Source organism: Felis catus, chromosome D2 (genome assembly GCF_018350175.1).
Source record: "Felis catus isolate Fca126 chromosome D2, F.catus_Fca126_mat1.0, whole genome shotgun sequence".
NCBI classification, from domain to species: domain Eukaryota; kingdom Metazoa; phylum Chordata; class Mammalia; order Carnivora; family Felidae; genus Felis; species Felis catus.
In genome coordinates, this window is record NC_058378.1 from 76,609,516 (window position 1) to 76,627,858 (window position 18,343).

The 18,343-nt window shown below is 45.9% G+C and overlaps 1 protein-coding gene across 2 annotated transcripts in view; it reads left to right on the forward strand.

The window, feature by feature from the left end:
* The window catches only part of PLPP4 (phospholipid phosphatase 4), a 128,758-nt gene that overhangs the window by 46,032 nt on the left and 64,383 nt on the right, over positions 1-18,343 (forward strand). Inside the window, exons 2-5 of one of the 2 annotated variants that reach the window (XM_023241012.2) lie at positions 392-500; positions 10,189-10,279; positions 15,050-15,113; positions 16,701-16,825. In XM_023241012.2, the coding sequence (XP_023096780.1) occupies positions 392-500; positions 10,189-10,279; positions 15,050-15,113; positions 16,701-16,825 (389 nt within the window). The remainder of the gene's footprint in view (positions 1-391; positions 501-10,188; positions 10,280-15,049; positions 15,114-16,700; positions 16,826-18,343) is intronic. The other variant, XM_023241015.2, reaches the window with a different exon arrangement.

An 18,343-nucleotide genomic window follows, 5' to 3' on the forward strand; every position in this document is an offset into this window, starting at 1 on the left:
GAAGAACCTGACGTTTTCCCCCTGGTGCTGCCCCAGTGGCTCTTCAACCTTTGTTCCTTCTCCAGCCTACTTCCTCCCCAGAGCCAGCTGCCGGCCTGGCCTCGCCCCACTCCGAGCCCCCATTCTGCCCTTCGGCTTTCAGTTCACTTTGGAGCCCCAACTTCCTAGGGTCCTTACAACCATTCTTTTATGCCCAGAATTGGTTCTCGGCGGCAGAAAGTTGTACAGTGTCTACCATGTCTCGGTAATTCTTTTGATCCATTTTACCCTGTCATCCCCTTCTCCTTCCCCAGAGGCTGGATTCTCCACCGAGGGCGTGAAGGAGTGGCCTTCTTGGGAAATACAGGCAACAGACGAGAGCGCTCACACATCTTTCTTTGTTTTGTTTCAGTTTCACAGAGTTTTTGGACCCATTCCAGAGAGTCATCCAGCCAGAAGAGATCTGGCTCTACAAAAATCCTTTGGTGCAATCAGACAACATACCTACCCGCCTCATGTTCGTAAGTACCGCGATTTCATGGCTGATTTGACCCGTCTCCCAAGTATGAACCAAATGGGTTTCCATTTCTGCTTTGCCAACCCCTGCTGAAGACAGTGAGCAGTCTCAGAGAGAGAGGAGGTGAGCAGCCCATGGCATTAAAACTCCATTCCAGATCATGACGGGCGCTGCTTGGCCCTATGGAACCAGTAATTGCCTGACACCGTGGAAAGAGGAGGGACTGGCTTACGTGAGCTGTGCCGAGTTGTTTCCAAATACTTACAGTAAAATAAGACCAGAAACGGATTTTCCTGCTCCATCTCCTTCTGGAATAAACCTCTGTTTTGCCAAACTCAGGCCCTATATAGATAGCTCTGTCAACCACTCTTCTGGTTCTAGCAGGTCAGTTGACTACTGATGCGATACCTTGTATGACTCAATCCCCAGATAGTGTTTTGTGTCTTTCTACTTCTAGAATAAATGGGCCAGCATCCAAATAGCTGGTGGATATAGCAGGATTATTTTTACCTCTTCACCCTGCCCCGTGGCTATTGAAGCCTTTTACATTTCACTTCCTATGTGCCGGGCACTGTGCTGAGAACTTAAGGAAGGATTCTCTCATTTAATCCCACCCAACATTACAGTGAGAAAGATGTCAGTCTTGTTCACATTTGCAGATGCAGAATCACATTCTAGAGAAAGGAGGGAACTTGCCCAAATCCACACAGCAAGTGAGTGGTAGAGCCAGGATTGAGATCCAAGCAGCCAGCTCTGAACCCAGGCTCATCCCTGAGGCTGCCATGTAGGTTGGGAGCAGAGTGTCCAAGACTCCTTGCTGATGCCAATGGCCTCCTGGGGAATTGCCATCGGGCCTTTCTGTAGCAGAGGAAATATTTAAGCTCCTCCTTGTTACGGAACAGTAATGCAATTTTTGGTTGAGTTAGTCTTCTAGCTTGAAGGCTATTCCTGTTGACCAGCCATTGTGTCTTGTGCCTCTGGAAACTTACGTGGTTGTTCTAAAGATTTCATAGAGCACATGAAGAATATTTTTGCATCTTGAAAGAAATCCCTCTGATTTTATGAAAGAAATCTTGTTAATTCGTGATTAGAAAGATCTTTGTCTGCAAACATCCCGAAATGCCCAGCACATTACGAGAGCTTTGAAATCTTATTTTATTTGCCTTTTAATGATTGCTTTTCCACCGGAAACTAAACTGGATTTTTGTAAGTTTCAGGGGGGAATTGAAGAGTTCAGGCTTTACCTAACACTTGAGTATTATAATTAGACTTTTTCCATTTCTGCTCTAACTCAAATCTTCCATAAACCCTAGAAATAAAGGAACTAGTGTGTGTCTGGCTAGTTTATGCCATGGTTTTGAAAGGGAGAAGCTCTTATCACTTATCCCCACTCTTCAAAGATTTCACATTTTACGTGCTGTAAGACACAATTTGGAGATGAATGCTCGTATGGGATATTGTGAGAAATTTGTGGCTGTGTCCTAGATTTGTGAACAATGGATTGTTTTGAAGTCTAGATACAAATGCCACAAATACCCTGGCTGCAGACACACATAGGAGGGGGTACATTTGCATGTTGGCAGAGGTGGATAGGAGGCAGTAAAGGAGTTATTCAGTGCTGTGAGTCTCAGAGAATAGAAGTGTATTCAGCCTCAGATCCTGATTCCTACCCTCGAATCTCCTAAGGAGATAAGTTCAACCTTTTGTTTTGTTAGTGGTAGTTGATGTATTTCATTCATTTGGTCACAAGATTTAATGCAGGCTCCATAATAACACGAGGAAAGCAGCAGATACATTTATAATACACGTAACACAAAGAGGAAAAATATTTTGTCACCACATAAATCATATTTTGTTTCTCCTGATTTTATTAAGAGTTTAATATAAAATACCATCTGTTTGCTTTGATCCATTAAAACCTTCAGGTGTTTATGGAAGACTGTAATAAAATATATATTTTCAATGTTTTTTAAAACAAAGTTGGTTTCTTTAGAAGGCTCAAGTTTTATTGTTTAATACGTAAAAAAAATCTTGGGGTCTGTTTTACTTATGGTTGGAATGGGTTTTTTGTTTTGTTTTGTTTTTGAGAGAGAGTGCATGTGCATGTGTGTGAGTGGAGGAGGGGCAGGAGAGAGAGAGAGAGAGAGAGAGAATATATCTCAAGCAGGCTTCATGCCCAGCATGGAGACTGTTGGGGCTCGATCTCATGAATTGTGAGGTCATGACCTGAACTGAAATCAAGAGTCGGTCAGACACTTACCCAAGTGAGCCACCCAGGTGCCCCTTGGTTGGAGTGTTTTAATCTAAAGGCAAACTTTTTAACTTCCTAACCAAAGTGTTATTTAAAGACAGCTTGTAATAAACCACATGTCTTTTGATTGGGAAATTAGTGCCTCTGGAGCGGGGTGTGTGTGTGTGTGTGTGTGTGTGTGTGTGCGCGCGCGCACACGCATGTATATTTTAGAGGAGCCACTTGGTCAGAGGTCACAAAAACAGTATTAAAATGGTAGGGGATTGAGTTAAGTACAGAGTCAATGGTGATAACATCACCAGGAAGCCCCTCTCATTTTCTCTGTCTTTGGCACTTTCAGCCAAGGTGACGATGGAACTTCTACATGGAAGTTGGGTGTGGTTGGATTGTTTGATTCTGAGAGTTTGTATCCCTTGATGGCTCTGGGTTCCTGCTGACCAGAGAGACAGGCTGAGAATTCTTTTCACATATACTGAGTCTTGAATTAACATTTCTGGGAAGTTCCCAAACTTTTAGCTGTCTTTATGGAAGGCTGCTTCCTTATTCGAAAGACGTCATGGTTCCCTCCTGAGTGTGTGGGGTTTATCATAGCATCTTTGAAAACCTGCTTTTTGCTGTAGGGAGACTTAGTTTGTGTTGTTTTTTGCTTTTTAGTATACTCTTTGTTTCTGTCTTAGTAGTTGTGTCTTTGTAGATTCAAGGAACATTTCCAGCCTGCTGTGGGTAAGAAAAGCCATAGGAGCTTCAGGTGATGGGAAAGTCAAATCAGATCTGGGGGGTGTATCCTGTATATAGGGGTCCTACAGGCTTCTGGTGGAGATGGTGCTCTAAAGAAAAATAGAATCTAGAAAGGGCTAGAGGCTTGGGTAGACTTGCAGGGAGCTTCCTCATCGCCATCATCACCATCACCACCACCACCATCATCATCATCATCATCATCATCATCATGGAAGTAACAGCAACAAGTAACCTCTCTGGAATACAGGAGCTGTGCTCACCACTTTACAGTGGCATCTGAGACAATCCCTGTCACAATCTGTTGAGGTCATCACTTTTGGAATCCCATCATTTCAAAGGAGAAAATGGCAACTGCAATGAGATTCAGCAACTTGTCCAAGGTTATACAACCACCAGTTGCTAGACCCCGATTTGAATGCCAGCTGCCAGAGGCTAGACCCTCATGGACCCATTCAACTGTGATGTCTCCCTTGGGGCTCAGGTGATGTGGAAAGGTGTTGAGAAGCCGATCGCATGCAGAAGAGCTGGTGTGTCAAGGCACAGACACAGGAAAGCAGGGGCCATGTGGGCCCAGTGAACAGGGCCCAGGGACACAGACATGAACATGACTTGGATGCACCCAGGAAAGCTCTTGATAGGTAAGCTCAGGTAGTGAGTTGATGGGATGATTGGTGTCCCCCAGTTGCTTTACTTGGCTTAAACAAACAAACAAACAAACAAACAAACAAACAAACCCTACCCAACACCTGTCCTTTGCCCTTGTTCTTTCTGCCCTGGCCACAATGAGTCCAGAAGATTTACTTCTGTAAAATATTACTGATACCGTGTTGATTCGATAACAGTGTTTCCTATTCTAGTATAGAATGCTTCTAGGGAAGACAGAAAGTTAATTTTGGGGGGAGGAGGGAAGGAAAAGAGACAAAGCTGGCTCATGATAGACAGTTTAATTTTTAGACTCTTTGCAAAAGTCGTAGACAGCTCTTTTCTCCGTGATGGGCTATAATTTCTTACCCACAGCAAGGCCCTTTCCAGGTGTCTGCACTGCATGTCCTGGCTTGTCTCTATAAGCACTTTTCAGCACATCTGTCAAGTGCCAGAAATTAAGGCACTCCGGGCCTGTTGTTTGTCTGATATGAATGAACTCCGGTGACAAGCTCTTCTCTGGTTAACATCCTGACATCAGAGTTTGAGCCCTTTCGTTGTTAAAAGTTCTCGGTATACTTGTGCCCCTCCCACGTCAGACACACTGGCCCTGCTTTGTCCTTTTTTAGAGAAGCATCCTGGAAGTACCGTGTCTTGTATCAGTGCTGCAGGTGACCCAACTTCTGGAGCAGCAGTGGCCAGGAACTGACAGTACTTCCTGTGTTGGTTTCATTGGTGGACGCACAAGGCCGGTCCCGGTGGAGACTCTGGTCGCTGGTCGTGTAGGCAATGGCAGGTTGCCTGGATGCATTAGGCTCTTCCCTATTCCTGACTTCCTCCCGGCACTGCTCAGACTCAGGGCATAGGGGGCGGGAGCTTCAAACCGCTTTGTTCCCAGTAGTGTGGTCACAGGATCCTGGTACTCCTTTACTGGTTTGGGTCATTTGTTAACACTTTTCCCTGGGGAAATAATGACATCGTAGCATCCAGTGGATGCTGGATGCTAACTGCTGGATTCTCTGGGTTGGGCTTCTCTGTACATTCCAGACTGGATTGCCTCAGATCCCCTTCCTAGCTATGTGACTTGGAAGAATCACCTACCCTCTCAGTGCCTCAGTTTCCTTACTTGTATAAAGGGCCTTTGATAACACTCTTCTCCCCCTCCTACAGTGTTGAGAGCATCAAGTGGGGTGATAGACTTCCAGTGCTTTGTTTAGTGTGTGGTACAGAGGAAGCATTCAATAACTGCTGGTGAATTTAAATCCCAGTAGCAATATTTATTATGGATGGTATTGTTGCACCCATCTTAGAGATGAGAAAACTGAGATCCAAAGGTGAAGAGGTTGAGTGACTTGATCATGGCCACAGAGCTGGTAAGCGTCAGAGCTGGAGCTTGAACCCAGCTCTCCTTAATCGGAGTCTGTTCTGCACATTGTGTTTCTCAGCCTGTATAATAGCACCAGGCAAAACCAGCCACAAACTGGACCCTGCCTGATGACTGAGATATATTATCTTGATATTTGGGTTCTGTGCGCTACAGTTAATTAGTAGCTTACAAAGCCATTCTTTAATGCAAGAATGATCTCAGCCTCAGTTTCCTCACCTGTAAGATGAGGCATTTGGACCAAGGTGATCCCTGCGATTCAAGACTCCAGCCCAGGCAGCACGGAAGTGCAGGTTGGGGTTTCTAGGCCCACCGGGTGCGTGCCTTTGAGAATTCATTTCTTTCTCGGTTTTGTTAGCTGTGTGAGGAGGATGTTTCCCCCAGGAGAGTAGTTAGAAGATTAGACAAATGTGAGGGAAGCCCATCACACATAGTAGGTGCTGAATCCATGACAGCTGTCCCTAACATTTCTGTGACTTGCCCATGTTCCTGGATGTGAACCCCCTTACTTCCCCCTCCAACTCCAGAGAAAAGGCATTTACTATGTTTTATTAATGCTTCTTACTTCTAAGGTGAGAACTGCTATAACACCATGGCTAAAATCCCAGAGCTTGATATAAAAACAGTCTGGGTATAAATCTCCACTTCACCACTCAGTAGCTGTGTGCCTTTCAGCAGGTTGCTTAACCTCTCTGTGCCTTAGTTTCCTATCCATAAAGTAAACGTGTGTTAATATGTTAATTTGCATGAAATGCCCAGAACATACCATGGTCCTAATTAAGTTTTCAGAGCACGTTAGTGCTGTTTATCACACTTAACGTCCGTACGCGGGGCAGCCCTCTGTTCTCGTAACTAGTGAGGGAAACTCAAGCATGGAGAAGGGTTCAGTCTGTTTTCCGCATCCTGCAGTAGTGGTTGGCTGGAATTCATCGTTCTGGTCTCTCTCCGGTCCCTCTTTTTTTTAAATTTTTTTTTCAACGTTTTTTATTTTATTTTTGGGACAGAGAGAGACAGAGCATGAACGGGGGAGGGGCAGAGAGAGAGGGAGACACAGAATTGGAAACAGGCTCCAGTCTCTGAGCCATCAGCCCAGAGCCTGATGCGGGGCTTGAACTCACGGACCGCGAGATCGTGACCTGGCTGAAGTCGGACGCTTAACCGACTGCGCCACCCAGGCGCCCCTCTCCGGTCCCTCTTAATAAGCACTCAGCATTCACTGTCTTTCCACTGGGCTCATTCCCAGGATTTAAGAAACATTCAAAGCTTGGAAAAGTTAACCTATGGGAAAACAATAGCAGGGGAAATTTTGCCTGCCTCTTTGTCCTACATGTCCACATCTGTTTGGAAGTAGAAGTGATCACCCCCACTTCCTGTCTGTGTGTCTTTGTCTCCAAGGGCTCAGGCAGCGGAGCAGCTGCCTTTAAAGGCTTTTGCAGGGGTGCCTGGGTGGTGCAGTCGGTTAAGCGTCCGACTTCAGCCAGGTCACGATCTCGCGGTCCGTGAGTTCGAGCCCCGCGTCAGGCTCTGGGCTGATGGCTCAGAGCCTGGAGCCTGTTTCCCATTCTGTGTCTCCCTCTCTCTCTGCCCCTCCCCCATTCATGCTCTGTCTCTCTCTGTCCCAAAAATAAATAAACGTTGAAAAAAAAAATTTAAAGGCTTTTGCAGGAGCGGTGGAAGGGGTGTGCCCTGGATTTCATTTCAGTCTGGTTTGTTGGGTGAAAAGGGGGTACCCATTCTTGTATCCACTCCTCTTACTCAGTTCGGGGGTGCTTCTGCCCAGAAGGAAGTTGTTTTCCTAATGGGTTGGCTTCTGGGGCTTAATCTCTTAAATCTACCTTTTAGTTGGAAAATCTTGGTAAAAAGGGGGAGAGATGACACATGTAAATATGTCTCTGGCTATGCTGACTTGAAGACTGTGCTGTCCAAGGATATGGCAGATATGTTTCCAGGAAGAAGAAGTGGGATCGGAGCCCAAGTGTCATTAGGATGAGGGGAGGAAAGAAAGATGGCTACACCCTCAGGCACAGACATTTCTGTGGCCGCCTGGGTGATGGGTGCTGTGGTTCTTCCTCTGATGCATTCCCTCATGTGAAGCTCATGAGCTGGGGAGCCCTCGCCCTCCTGGGTGACTAGCATAGGCCTAGGAAGTAGTTTCTTGGTGGTTCTAGAAAACAGACCAATGTGCATCTACATAGGAAAGTTGTAGAAGGGGTGAAATTAAGTGATGGCTCTGGTTGGGCCATCAGAGTTGGGGGGGGCGCTGTTGGAAGTAGGGGAGCTGAGACAGGAAGCGGTGCTCAGGGAGATCCCCTTGCCATCAGGCTGCGAGCCTGGAGCCACTGGGCAGTCCTGATGCCTTCTCCAACTCCTGCTCATGGGTCTGGAGCTTTGGGTCTCCCCTGTGGTGTCCCTGTCTCCTCTTGGTTGGTACACTCCAGCTCAGGATCTCCTGTAGGCAGCCTCTGAGGTAGGCAAGGTCTTGCCAACTCGTATCTTTTCTGAGGTTTTATGTCAGTCTTACCTTAGAGTATTCCATCCGGGATTGCCTTGTAATGTCGTCTCCAGTCCTGCTCTATTCTGGTATTTAAGGTTTGAGTATCACTGGGGTCACTGTGTGCCATTCACTGTTGAGTGAGCTGCTTTTCCCTATTGGGGAGTGTGTGGCCTCGTCTGCGTGTCTGACGTGAGAGGAAACAGGGAGCTAAGGACTTCTTGGACCTTGACTGTAACTTTGGACTTAAGTAAGCAGGGGCTTCCATCATCACTCTTGAAACACTAAATGCGAGAGTCAAACCTCTGACTCACCAGCATCAGTATCATTTGAGACACCTGGTACAAAATGTAGATTCCCAGACGGGTCTTGTAAGGCTACTTGAGGGACTCAGCTTTGTAATGAACTCGACTGTTATTCAAGTGTGAGAGCCACCCAGGCACCCCTGGGAACTTTCACAGATGTCGCTGGAGGTATTAATGCACAAGTGAGCATTGCCTTTTCCAGTCGCCCTTGGGGAAATCTTCTGCTTCTCTGCTCTAGTTCTGAATCTCCTCTTATACAGCTGCCCTTAGACTGGTGCCACATTCTTCTGAATACCTTCCATGGTGATAGGACTTGCTGATGTGGTGTTTAAACAGCTAAGTCCTTCAGGACCACAGCTGATAAGGAGGCTCATCCAGCTGGTTACTGCCATTGTAACGGGAAAGAAACCAGCCAGCAAGGGGAGGGGTTTTCTCATGTCTCATGAGCTGCCTCTGAAGACGGCTCCCAGAGAGGAGACCCCAGGATGTGCTGAGCTCTTGCAATCTAGTTGCAGCAAGTGTGTAGAGCATCTCCGGTCATTTTGAAAGACTGTGTTCATTTGGGTGAATTGTTTTTATAAGAGAAAAGTGTCTTGTAGCCAAGCCTATCCCCATTAGAAAGTCCCTTTCCAAAAAGTGGCATTGCATTACAGGTGGAGATTTCCAAAGGTGTGAGCACTATCGGTCAATAGTCACCAAACCCCACCCTTCCTACCACTGTGTATTAGGTCAGTTGTGAATTTGTGAGATAATTAGTCCCTTCTGATATTGTTTTCCTGAGATGTTATAATCAGTAAGGAAGTAACTTCAATACTGTTCTCCTGGTTGTTGGAATGTTGAAAACAACTTACTAATTGTAGAATGCTGAATAAAGGCTAGATATGGCAGGCAGAAAACCTGGTCTCCAAAGCCTGGCCTTGCTACTCACCAGCTGTATGTCCTTGGGCACATCATTTAGTCCCCAAGCCTGGCAAAGTATAGTCACAGAGTCATCATGAGGATTTAAGAGACACCGGTGCCTGATGCTACCCAAACATAGTTCCTGCCTCATAGAGCGCTCTGTAATCAATGTTGCTTGCATCTGAATCCCACCAGCTTGATTCATTAAACACTTATTGTACTTTTCTATGTGCTTTGGGCCAAGGGAGGGGAGGAGATGGAAGAAAGGAAGGGAGACGGTAAGCAAAAGTATTAAACTCTGCTTTGTGGAGGAAATGAAATTCAGTAAAAGAACATCAAAGAAACTGAATCGATTGACTCTAAGCAAGTCCAGTGTGTTGCCAGAGAGATGGGGATGGGAGGCCAAGGGTTCTTTCTGCAGTGGAGGATGTGAGGGGGTCCTCTGGCAAAGATGAGTCATCATTATAGGCTATTCTTTCCTGTTTAAAAAGCCACCACTCTGGGGCGCCTAGGTGTCTCAGTCAGTTGGGTGTCCAACTTCGGCTCAGGTCACGATCTCTCAGCTCGTGGGTTCGAGCCCCACATTGGGCTCCGTGCTGACAGCTCAGAGCCTGGAGTCTGCTTCAGATTCTGTGTCTCCCTCTCTGCCCCTCCCCTGCTCACACTCTGTGTCTCCCTCCCTCTCTCTCTCAGAAATAAACATTTTTAAAAAATTAAAAAAAAAAAAAAACTAAAAAGCCACCACTTTAAAGGTGGCTCCCAGCAATTGCAAATCAATTATAACCCACAATCAGACCTCCAATTTTTTTTAAGTCGTCAGAGTCTCTAAGTATAGATATAAATCCTCCTTCTTTGAGGTCAGGAGTTCAGTAACATCATTCAACTAGTGAGTCTAAATGAAACTAACTTGAACTAATTATCAATCAGCCCTCTGATAGCAAACTGCTGTCCTCATAAGGGATTATTTGTTATTTTTTCCAGGCAATTTCTTTCCTCACACCCCTGGCTGTTATTTGTGTGGTGAAAATTATCCGGCGAACAGACAAGACTGAAATTAAGGAAGCCTTCTTAGGTAGAGTATTCACAGTTCTTGCTCTAGGGGATGGGGCTGAACTTAATTAGATCAGTAGATTTAAAAAATCTCTGTTGGACCCAGCTGATTTTTCTCTTGGTCAAATTAAACTTGGGAGAAACAAGAGAAGGTAAACTTTTAGCCCTAAGAAGAGCCAATTCGCAGATGGTAAAAAGCACCTTACCTTCAGTGGCAGCCTGGCTGCTGTCCATTGTGCTGAATGTGAATGTCCGTCTGTACATCCCAGATCTGTGCTACTCAGGCGCAAGAGCAGGGTAGCTCTTAGTGGTAAGGCAAAGATGATCTGAAACTGTCACTATTGACTGCCAAATCCCACATTTGTGACTAATAAATTACAGGCAATTCAGAAATCAGGCACAGATTTCTTGACCTGTCATCATTGGCTGGAGGCACAAATGGTCAAAAGCAGATGTAAAATATAACAGAATTCGGAAATAAACTCTATAACTCATATTTTTGGGGACATTTCTAAAATTAAGCAATTTTTATTGTATAGAGAGTGTTGTAGTCTTTGCCATCGATTATAAGACTGTTGTAACAAATTCTCCCCAAGCTAAGCTGTATCTGCATGTGACGCAAGTTTGACATTTTTAAGATTAAACCCATTTTTATGATCTGCATATTAGTTAAAGGACTGAGTAAATGACAATATTAAGAGAAAGCAAAGGTAATTGGCTTGCTGAGTAACCCAAATAATACCCAATAGCCAGGTTTTCAGCTTTCTGATCCTTAGGAAAACTGAATTATGTTTATTTTTTGACACCTCATAAAAGCTATCCAAACTCTTACATGAACTGTGTTTTTGATGTGTTGTATGGACTTTATTATTCAGTTAGATAATACATCTGGAAAAATGAGATATTGCCCCTCTGAGGGTATGTTTGTAAATTATTAGGCTTTGAGGAAATGAAAAGGTAGCAAAACATGGTCTTCTCTTTTTTTGGTACAAGAATGAGCCTAAGGGCAAAATCTTGGCTAGGCAGAACAGTGAAGGGGCTTTGTGCTCTGACACAGGACAGGGAACATTTCTTACATAACCAGGCTTGGGTTAGGCTCTAATTGAACAGAACAGAATCTCTCTCCAATTAGCTCACATAAATTAGGGGTTTAGTTACAGGGTTTTATCAGCAATCTCACAGATAGCCACGAATAGGGGGAAAAGGGACAGAGGAGCAGTATGGGAACTAGAATAGGGAGCTGGGCCATCGGGACGGGGATAGAGACATGCTTCTCTCTGTAATGTGCCTTCCCTCTACTTCTCAGGTGTCCTGCCTAATCCTCCAGTGGGCCCATCACTTCTGCTGCCCCATACTTTTGATTTCTATGGGGTTCGAGCTTGCAGCGGTAGGCGCTCCTGCCCCACACCCATAGGACTGTCACCTCCAATGCCCACCTCCAAGTACTTCTGCATCTAATGGACCAGACTTCCTGGGCAGACCCTCTGGCTCAGCCCATTTTTCATACCTGGACACAAAAATCATGAGTCCCTGGCCAGCCTATAGGTGCCCTATCTCAGGTCAAGTGTTTACCCGGCTGCTTATCTGTGGTTTGGGGATTTGGCAGTCACATGATCTCAGTCCCCTCAGCTGATGTGGCAGAAAGGTCAGTTTTTCCAAGGAGGGCATAGTGCCCTCCACATGGGGGTGGAGCAGCCAAGGCAGTGTTTGGATAAATATTCCCATGGTCCCTGAAACGTCCTACTGGGAGTCGTCTCAGTTGACCTGGCAATCCTTTGCCTTACTTTTTATTCTAGTTGCTCCCCTGGAACCGAGTCCCAAGGTAATATGACTGTGGGTAAGACCTGTCTCTCATGGTTATGGTTATAATTTACTGCCAGCTTTTGGAGTTGCGTGTTGTTATGGCAGTAAGTTACTTCTCTAGACCTTTTCATTTTCTGCTAAATCTCCCTTAGAGTGACATTTAGAAATTGCACACCATATCCTGCCTCCTATATGTTAACACACAAGGTGGAGTTATTGGATGTTCTGTTTGCCTAAATAAATGAGAGCTTGCCCTGTAAAAATGATAAAGAGCCTCCTGTTGTACACAGGTGTTTTTTTTTTTTTTTAAATAACTTCTTTTAGGAAGCCTTGGAAGTAGGGGGCTGGAAGAGTAATCTTTAAAAACCAAGGACAGAAAATCACGTGTAGTGTTTCCAGTGTTATCTGGAGTTCAGGACTTTCTCAGTGAGAGTGGTTTAGTGTTCAGGTCCCTTCTTTAGCAGACCTGAATCCTAAGTCCTTCCTTTATCTGCATGTCCACAGTGGCCACCTTTGTGCGTGTGCCGTGGAACAAGATGGGTGAGGGTTGCCCCCATGCAGCATCCGGCTTTTAGGGGTTTGGCTGCAGAACAGCCGATTGGTATAACAGAGACCCCTGTTATGGAAATACCACAGTGCTGAATTCCCAACAAGCAAAGTAACAGCAAAAGCCCTCTAATCCTTTGGGATGCATATAAGCAGTATTGTTCTCAATACAGGCCTCTCAGAGGCTAACTCACTGGACACTTCACTTTGAATTTCTTTATCGGACATAGTCTGGTTTGTCTTTGGTTTTGTTTGCATAATCTCTCAAACCCACTGTGCTGTGGGATGTTGTAAACACAGCCCTTATGAAACAGACCCACTGGGTTATTGTTAGTCAACAAACATCCCTGATTGGGGCCATTCATTTCCTGCTCAGCCAGCCTTTCATGCATCTGATCTGGGCCCAGCCTACCCTCTGGTATCAGTGAGAGGCCCCCATATTGGTCCCCCAGGGGTTGTACTATTCAGACAAAAATAATCAGTTCAGTTTACTTCCAGAATGCTGAGATGACTTTCACCCTAAATAGCACCAGTTAGAAGCCCGATTGTCTTCTGTCTCCTTCAGGCTTTTAGATCAGAGAGTGAAGTTGCCAGCTGTTGGTGGTTACATCGCATCTACACATTTTCTAGTTCAGCTACTTGAAACTTTTCAAAGAACCGCCCTGTGTTACAATAAACTCAGCCGGTGCTGAGGCTGGGGACATGTATGGTGTTCTGGATCCATGTAGCGGTCTATGAAATTCCCTAAGGGCCTTGGGAGATCAGCTAGCAATGCGTGTTTCCGGAGACCTCCTCGGTGCTGAGGCCATGCTAGGACCCGAATAAGAAGGAGTCTGACCCAGCTGGGAAAACCCAGCAGTGAGTCTGCCAAACCAGCTCTAGCAGGAAAAGATCCCAGTCCTGCAGGGTGATCCCACAGCCTGTGAATTGTTATAGCTCTGGGGAGAATACATCAGTGAAGATAGCTCAGGGCATTTTCCCTCCTCTCTGCAGAGGAGACCTCTCAGCAGTGTTCTGAGGTGGCAAGAGAGGAGGGAAGCCAGCATTTCAGAAGGAAGGGTCTGTGTGTACAGGATGTAATCAGCGGGATCTCCCTGAATTCCCCCATGCTCGGTTCTGACTTATACATCCCAGTTGCCTGCTTGGTGTGTTAATGGCAGTGCGGGGCTGTGACTCTTGCTCTGCTCTTCACACTGGTGGCCCATCCATTTTTTGCTGCCACACTCAGATATGGCCAGTTGTTGCATGTCTCGCTCTTAGGTAATTTGTTTCCCTTTGACAAAAGTATTCATTTGAACTGGTCCCTCCCATTCTCTCTGCTTCCCATGAGTTGTTAAAAGCAGATAGGTTTTGTATCAATCTCTGTGGCCGGTGCCCTCAGTGACTGTGTCAGCCATTCCATAGTACTTTCTGCTTGTAGAACACATTTGTCTCCCTTGATGACCATGAACTGGTCCAGGCAGTCCCTTCGTGGAAATGTCCCGCCACTGCTATTTTCTTCCATAAATCTCAGCTACTATTGAACAGTTAATATTTGCCAAAGGGAAACGGTAGCTTATATGTTTTATTATTCAACAAGACAATGGAATGGGGGCGTCAATAGGTTTTTATCGATTATGCACGGTATTTGACCTGCCATTATGTTGACTTGCCTTTTGTGAGGTCTTGATAAATATGGGAGAGACCTGGAAGGTCCTTGCAGGGAAAGCTCTCTCCCTTTGGATGATCTGTACTTCAGCCAGCAAAATCCTTCCAAGCCACTTAGAGAAAGTTTCCATGCTGTATATTTTTAAATAATGTATTCCAGAAGTTCCTACTGCCTTAGATGGCAAAAAAGTACCACCTGGCCAACCTTCTCAAAACCCAGTGAGGTGTTGGGACTGTTTACCTTCTCAGAAAGTGATTTGTTTGATAACGAATGGACAGCTGTCAGCAGGTGAAGAGTCAACAAAGAGATAATCGCCAAGTGGGAATGTCCTGCTCCGAAGACGGATACCAGCAGATGCTGTGATTAGAATTATGTTTGAGAAGATTGCCAGAAAGAAAGAAAAATGTTAGTTTCTTGCTACCACTAAGAGGAATTCTATATGCTGTAGTATTAAATCTGTTCCTATCAGGCCAGAACATAATGGATGTGTTCCTTTCCAATATTAAAAATATTAAAAAGTCAGGGAGGAGAGATAAATTTCATGTCATAGGGGCTTGGCATTTTATGAGTCACTCTCCGGAGTCTTGTCTTAATTATATTTTACTCTAGCCATGCAGACTTACCTCTGTTTTTTTAAAGTATTGGTTCATATTTCTATGGTCATAAATCGAATAGTATTATCATGGAACAGTGATGTTGATGATGATGTTGATGATGATGTTGACGATGATGAGGATGATGATTGTGATTGGGAACCAGCTCATTATTTTTCTGTCTGTTGATTTTGTTTTGTAGCAGTATCCTTGGCTCTTGCTTTGAATGGAGTCTGCACAAACACTATTAAGTTGATAGTGGGAAGGTAAGTTGCAAAAAGAAACAAATGGCTTAGACTCTCAAGGTCATCTGTGGATTGGCACATGGGAAGCGATTCCTCTTCTCCATTTATCTTGCCTGTCTGTTGACTGCTCCAGCAGTGAGCTGGTCTCCATAGAGGTGAATGGTCGAAAGACCTGAATTTGAGGCCTGACTTCAGCCTTGACTAGCTGTTGGCCGTGGACAGGTTAGCTCCCCTCTCAGAACCTCAGCATTTACTGATTATCTACCTGGTGGACGGTGCTGGCCAGGTAGCAAGAGGGCAGAAGGTGGATACAGATTGGGCCATGCATCACCTGGGGCTGTGGTATTCTTCCAACTTTCTGTTTAGAGTTGCTGTGAGGCCCCAATAAAATGCTGGTTCCCAGGCCTTGTCTGCTCTAAGGTTCTGGTTCAGTAGGTGAATGACTACATTTGGAGAACATTGGCCGATAAGGGGAGAGAGAGTACGCCAGCAGCTCTGATAGATTATTGATTCTGATTATTGATAGGTTATAGATATTGATAGACTATTATTGGGCCTAGATCCGAGAGCTGGGAAGATCAGGAAGTCAGCGTGACCCAATATGTGCAGAAAAGGGCCCTAGCGTTTATAGAACTAGCAGAGCCTTGCCCATGGCTGGCCTTCAGCAAATATTAGTTGAATTAATGGGAAATGATTGGCTATCACCCATCTGTGTAAAAATCCTCACCTGAGGGAGACAAAAAATCATGGGGTGAAGTGTGTTGGTGCAAGAATCCAATTGGTTGCTTTTGCCACTTACTGGTTGTATGTGACCTTGGGCAGGAGTTTTACCTTTATAAACCTTCATTTTTGCAACTGTAAGATGAAGGAAGTCCTGGGGATGGCATAAGGATCATACGTTATGATGCTCGTGCAGTGCTCAGCACTGTGCCTGGTCCCCAGGAAGGGCTCAGTCAATGCTGGCTGTGTCTGCGACAGGTGGCTTGACCTCAGGGGGCCAGCTTCCGCCCACTTCCTGTGAGGTCTGCCTCCCTTGATGTGGGCCAGAGAGGCCAGCCTGGATGGCCATGAGCTGTGCATCATGGAGCCGAGTTGTCGGGTCCTCCCTCTCAGTGAGGTTAGGTGAAGCGTGCTATTCAATGAGGGGCAATTGGCCATCCAAGTTCAAGATGTAGGGACGTGAGAAACCTGGAGTCTGGGGTCCTGAGAGCAGCCTCTGAATGGGAGCTGTGGATGGAGGCAGGAACCACCTTCTATTTCTCTGGCACTGTGCTTAGGGCCTCCTATCTACTCATCTCCTCTAAACCTCACGACCTCACCTCTGGGTGGGTATCGATCCCCCCCTTTTACAGATGTGGAAACTGAGGCTGGGAGAGGCTACATAGCCTTCCCAAGGTCAGAAAACTAGTAAGTGGCCAAGCGGGAGTTCCGACTCAGAGCTTTCTGACCCTGAAGCCTGAGCTTCTCCCAAGACCCCCATGGTCCATGGGGAGCTCTGGTGTCAGTGACAGGAGGAGCTGGGGGCAGCAGGGAGTGGTGGGGGTCAGCTTGGGGTTCATTTGTGATGGCAGCATTTTATATTGAAAATGTCCATGGTGTCTTTTGTAGACCTCGCCCCGATTTCTTTTACCGCTGCTTTCCAGATGGAGTGATGAACTCGGAAATGCACTGCACGGGTGACCCCGACCTGGTGTCCGAGGGCCGCAAAAGCTTCCCCAGCATCCATTCCTCCTGTAAGTTCACAGTGGCTGGGACCCTCTTTAATTCTGGGTCGTGTTTCCTGACCACTTGCCTTGAGATTTTTTGGTCGAGAGGAAAGTGCTGGGACATGAATGTTGAGCACAGTTCATTCTTCTTCCCTGTAGGCTTAGAAACGAGAATTTGCGAGCAAGTAATAAGCCTGTGGACGAGGCTCTAGAGTTTACAAGACACTGTATGTGTTGCTTTTATGAGCTCAGCAGAGTGTGACATGTGACACTTTACCCTCTGGCAGTGCGATTCAGGAGCCTGACAGTGCAAGGGAATTTATCACGTTCTCTGGGACCTTAAGCTTTTCAGCTCTGTGTTCTTATCTAGCTCATTCTTTCGGTGACGGTATTGTGTGTGTACCAATCTATAGCCCGTATATACACATATACAAATACATAAACACACACACACACACACACACACACACACACACACACACACCCCAATATATAGTCTGGTTATAGATATGCAAGCTGGGACCAGCCTTAAAGCCAACACTAAGTAAGACGAATCAGGTGCAGGGCGGTGTAGTGCAGAGCACATAGGTCTTTGAAGTGTGACAAACCCTGGTTCAGTCAGGTATTAGCTCTGTGACTGACCCTCCCCTGCCTCAGTTCCCGCTGTGTAAAATGGGGATGATAATGCTTCCATGATTGGAGCGAGAGTTAAAATAAGTAATGATGATCGCTGTCATTTCTGGAGCAGCCACCATGACAAAATGTGTAGGTGTGTTATCTTGTTGAATCCACTCAACGTATACGTGAAGTACTCAGTACGTGCGTCAAGTCAACGGTACTCATCCGTATTATTGTTTGTGGCCAGAGCTGAGGTTCCAGAATACCCGGGCTCATTCCGGCAATGTTTACGGAATGACTAAGTGCCAGGCACTGTGCCAGGTGTGGGGGACACAAAGGTAAATAAGACACAGCTCGTGTCCCGGGGAGTCCAGAGGCAGTGGCATGCTGTATATGTAGGTTGGTGATCCTGGGATCATTGGAGAAGCACTGTGGCCACCGGCGACCACTTGAGAGAGGCCACTCTCGTGACCCGAAGTCCTCGATTCCTTACAGGTCTGACGTTACTTGCCTTTGGCAGGTCTGTTACCTTAATCTTTCCTGTTTTCTCTAAGTACTTAAGACTGAGTACTTCTCCCTGATAGTGGCTGGATCAAGGAGTAACTATCCTGAGGTGCTTGTGGACATTTTGCTCAGAGCCCTTAGAGGCGAGAGCCCTGTCAACAAGATATTGGGGTTCCAGACACTCTAAGTGAGTTGCTGTTAACCTGTACAGTGAGAGAGAGAGAGAGAGAGAGAGAGAGAGAGAGAGAAGAGGGGCTCACCAAAAGTGGGGCTTGAGCTCATCCAATGGGGAGCATGAACTCAGGAACCACGAGATCATGACCTGAGCCGAAGTCAGATGCTTCACCGACTGAGCCACTCAGATGCCCTCCATGTTCATTTAAATAAATAACTCGTACTCTTATCTGGTTTGTTGGAGACTAT